The sequence below is a fragment of the Indicator indicator genome, chromosome 11 (genome assembly GCF_027791375.1).
Source record: "Indicator indicator isolate 239-I01 chromosome 11, UM_Iind_1.1, whole genome shotgun sequence".
Classification (NCBI taxonomy): Eukaryota; Metazoa; Chordata; class Aves; order Piciformes; family Indicatoridae; genus Indicator; species Indicator indicator.
Genome location: NC_072020.1, coordinates 33500797 through 33505268, shown reverse-complemented (window position 1 = coordinate 33505268; position 4472 = coordinate 33500797). Strand labels below are relative to the sequence as shown.

Below are 4472 nucleotides of genomic sequence, written 5' to 3'. Positions count from 1 at the left end.
CCACAACCCCTTGTGGCGTGTACCGTACTTCCGGTGGCGACTCGCGGTGCCTCATGGGCAATGTAGTCCTGTGGGAGCCAGGCCGCCCCTCGCACCCCGTGCTGACCCGGCCCCCGCGTCGGCCAATGGGAGGCGGGGGCGTGGCTAGCCTGGCCAGGCCGGCGCGGCTCAATGGAGCCCTGCGGGAAGCTGTGCCCAGGTGTGCGCTCGCGCTGTGGCGGGACGGGGGCAGTGGGGGGCGGCCTCGGGGGCGCGCGGAGCCGGGGGCGCGCAGAGCAGCAGGCAGGGGCGCGCCCCGCGCACGGCCTGGCTGGGGGTGGCCTTAGGGTGGGGGATTTGGCAGCCGCGGCAGCCTCTGAAAGCCTGTCCCAGATCCCTCCCACCCCCGCGTAGGAGCCCCAAAGTAGCTAGGGATTGGGAGCAGCGGTGGTGGTGTGTATTTGACATTAAAAAGCGTCTTCGCCATCCTGAAAAAGAACCCTTAACACCCCCTAAAAATTAATAAAAAGCCATACAGTTAAATAACTAAGCCTAAGGATGAAAAATTCCCTAACAATCAATGCTGAAACCGTTTCAGCGGCGGGGGTGTGCCGGCAGTTGCGGTGCTGCAGGCGTAGCGGGGCTGGCCAGAAGGGCCCAAGGCCCTGGATTTAAGCCCTGTGGACCTGCGAGAGGCACGGCACAGGTGCTCGAGCAGCTCTCTGCCTCCCCCTAAGCACCTCCGCCCTGCCTGCAGATGTGGATCTGCAGGAGCAGGAACCGCGCCTGGCGCTTCTCCGACTCCCAGCAGTGTAACCAGCGCGTTGGGCTGGGGGAATCAAAGCTGGAATCAAATTTGTGCCTTGAAGTGCCCCCTGCTTCCCTTTCCATTTTTCAGTGTGTGCTTCACGGAGGACTCTGGCTTGTGAAGCCTTACCTGGCTAAGCTGGAACTGAAGCAGGGCAGTGCCAGCCCCTCCTGGTCCTCAAAAGGTACCCTTCAGCTCTCTCTGGGGTAAACTGCTCCGAACACTGGACTGAGAGTTAGGGCCTGCAGCCCTGCCATGGCTCACTGCCAGGGGGAACTGCCCTGGCCATCTGGAGGCCTCCTGCTAAAAACAGTGCCTCCCCATCCAAACTGCTTTAGAGCAGACAAAAAAAAACTTGCTTTTGCATTTCTAGTGATGTATTTATTTCTCTTCTTGTGTTATGTATGTAAAATTACATCAAGCGTGGAACAAAAGAGTAGAGCAAAACTAGATATGAGTAGATTCCGATTGGATGTTAGGAAGAAATTCTTCTGCATGAGGGTGGTGAGACACTGGCACAGGTTGCCCAGGGAGGTGGTGGAAGCCTCATCCCTGGAGGTGTTTAAGGCCAGGCTGGATGTGGCTGTGAGCAACCTGCTGTAGTGTGAGGTGTCCCTGCCCATGGCAGGGGATTGGAACTGGATGATCCTTGAGGTTCCTTCCAACCCTGACAATTCTGATTTGCTTGCCTGTGCTTCATCCTTTAACGTTCCTGGTTTTCAGCTCCTAGCCTGTAAAAGTCAGAAACTTTCTTTGCGTGGAACAAAGGGGAAGGAACTGCCATTTTGACATGTTTCCAGAAGCCTTTCTGATGCTGTCAGATACTCTCAGGCCTGAAGCCAAACCATGCAGCCTGATAGCACGAGTCTGGCACTGAACGCACACACCAACACAGCCCCTTGCCACAGAGGGTTTATGCTCTCTGGCACTTGCAGGCTCCTTGATCCTGATGGGGCAAGTGCCAAGGCTTCAGGCAAACATCAGCACCGATGGCAGCAGTCTGAAGAACCTTAGAAAATAGCGTGGGAAGAAACTCCTAAAAATACCAGTCACTGCTGAGCGGCTGGGAGGGAGCTGTGCCTCCAAGTCACCACAGCCTCTCTTCTTGCCTTTTGTGGGCTTGGTTTGTCTGGTGCTGAGCTCTGCCACCCTACCTGGCTAACAGCCTCCTGTGTCTGCACAGGGTTCACCTGCTGACTCTGCCCTCTCGGGAAGGATGGGAAAGGGATACAAGGTGGTGGTTTGTGGAATGGCCTCAGTGGGAAAGACTGCAATTTTGGAGAAACTTCTCTATGGAAAGCATGCTGTTGGTGAGATATTTTTACTTTTGGATGGGGGGTGAGGGGGTGGGGATTGTTTCCTTTTCCAGCATCTTGTTCTATGTGGGCTCCTCCCCCCCCCCCCAAAAAAAAATATTAATGGAGGCCTGTGAATTGTGCTGAGGTGAAGGGAAAAACCTGATATGGTTTTGCTGCGTCTCTGGACAGTTCCTGAAATTCATAGTCCCTTACTGATTTTTAAGAGGCTTGCAGAAGAACCCTTTCCATTCTGTTCCCAGTTATGAAACATATGAATGTTTAAAAAAAAAAAAAACAAGCACAGAAAGTAGGTGATGTGCTTGCTCATTATTTACACAGAAATCTCTCATTCCCTGAAAGGTGCTGCAGATGCCTGAAAAATAAATAGATGCCACACAATAAGCAGAGAGGCTGTTTAGACTTTAGTTCCATCTTCTTAAAGCTTTATTTTGCTTGGGTTTGGCTAATATTTGATCAAAGTGCTGGAAAGAGAGCCAGCTTAGCTTTCGGTCCTGCAGACTGTGCTGAACCTCAAGGGCCAAGCTTCTTGGTTCTCAACAGTGGAAAATTCATAGAATCATAGAATCAACCAGGTTGGAAGAGATCTCCAAGATCATCCAGTCCAACCCATCACCCAGCCCTATCCAATCAACTAGACCATGGCACTAAGTGCTCCTCTCTCATTGACTTGAGAGAGGAGAATGAGGATGTCTGAAACTTGCTGTGCACTAAGGGACAGGGATGAAGGAAAAGTTGGCTTGTTTCTGTCTATTTCCACATGGCTTGGCTTTGAGAGGAAGGGCAATGATCAGCAGGCTGGCAAATTATTCCTGCTTCACCCAGAAAAGAGGGGGGGCACCAAGGGCTGTGACAGATGTCTACTCAGTTTGCATCTTTTCCTTAGGCCGAGAAATTGTTAGGGCAAGTTACTGAATAAACAAGTGTGGGGTCCTGCAGCTGGGTCAGGACAATCCAAGCACTGATATAGGCTGGGCAGGGACTGGCTGGAGAGCAGCCCTGAAGAAAAGGAGTTGGAGGTGCTGGGGGAGGAGAAGCTCAACATGAGCCAGCAGTGAGCACTTGCAGCAAAGCCAAGCAGAGCCTGGGCTGCATCAAAAGAAGTGTGGCCAGCAGGGCCAGGGAGGGGATTCTCCCCCTCTGCTCCACTCTGCTCAGACCACACCTGGAGCTCTGTGTCCAGTTCTGGAGCCTCTATTACAAGAAGGTTCTGGAGGTACTGGAAGGTGTCCAGAGAAGGGCCATGAGGATGAGCAAAGGGCTAGAGCTGCTCTGCTCTGGAGACAGACTGAGAGAGTTGGGGCTGTTCAGGCTGGACAACAGAAGGCTCCCAGGAGACCTTCTTGTGGCCTTCCAGTATCTGAAGAGGGCTACAAGAAAGCTGTTGAGGGACTTTTGATGGTGTGAGGGACTGATAGGACTGGGGGGAATGGAGCAAAACTAGAAATGGGTAGATTCAGATTGGATGTTAGGAAGAAATTCTTCTCCATGAGGGTGGTGAGACACTGGAATGGGTTGCCCAGGGAGGTGGTGGAAGCCTCATCCCTGGAGGTTTTTGCAGCCAGGCTGGATGTGGCTGTGAGCAACCTGCTGTAGTGTGAGGTGTCCCTGCCCAGGGCAGGGAGGTGGAACTGGATGATCCTTGAGGTCCCTTCCAACCCTGACAATTCTATGATATCCAGAACAGTGCTTTGCAGTCACTGTGCCTTTAAATGTGTGGATGAGAGGAATGTTCTGGCACTGCTGCTGCAGAACTGTGTGCTAATATCCTTGTCTGATTTTTCACTAATGCCGCAGCAACATCTGCTTCCAGCAGCCTGCCCTGAGCCCTCTGCCTGTAGCCCTGTGGATGTAGCCCAGCACAGCTTTCAGCAGGAAGGCTGCAGAGCTGCAGGCTAAAGGTTTTTCCTTTTGCTGCTGACCTGCCTCTCCTCTGTGCTGGGCTGGGTGACTGTTAGGAGGAACAAGGCAGTGGTACCGAAGTCGTATTGCCTTGCATTGCTTCCTGCCTTGAGCCTCTCCGGGTGACCCAGGCAGGAAGGATGTTCGGGTGTCGCTGCTCAGAGGAGCTATTTATAGAGCCAGCCCTGTGCTCGGTTATACAACAGCGTGGGTACTGCCTGACACAGCCCAAGGGAGGCCTCATGCCCAAGGGTTATCTCTGAGTGTCCCTTTGTCACTCCTGAGTGCTCTGCTCCAGCTCAGCCATTGTGCAACACAAACTTTCCCCACCCTCTCTCAAACAGATCAGCTTTCCTTTCCTGCAGCTCTCTTCTTGCCTTGTATTTTGTTTGTTTGTTTTTGGAATGAGCAGTCAGGGAGGGAGCAGGCCATTTGAGAGGGGTGGTGCAAGAGAAGAGGGGAGAAGG

General features: G+C 53.0%; 1 protein-coding gene across 2 annotated transcripts in view; it reads left to right on the top strand.

The window, feature by feature from the left end:
* Window positions 1-1994: 1994 nt before the first annotated feature.
* Window positions 1995-4472, top strand: part of NKIRAS1 (NFKB inhibitor interacting Ras like 1) — a 14112-nt gene continuing 11634 nt past the window's right edge. For both annotated transcript variants that reach the window (XM_054384940.1, XM_054384939.1), the window contains exon 1: window positions 1995-2097. In XM_054384940.1, the coding sequence (XP_054240915.1) occupies window positions 2004-2097 (94 nt within the window). In that variant the 5' untranslated portion in view covers window positions 1995-2003. The remainder of the gene's footprint in view (window positions 2098-4472) is intronic.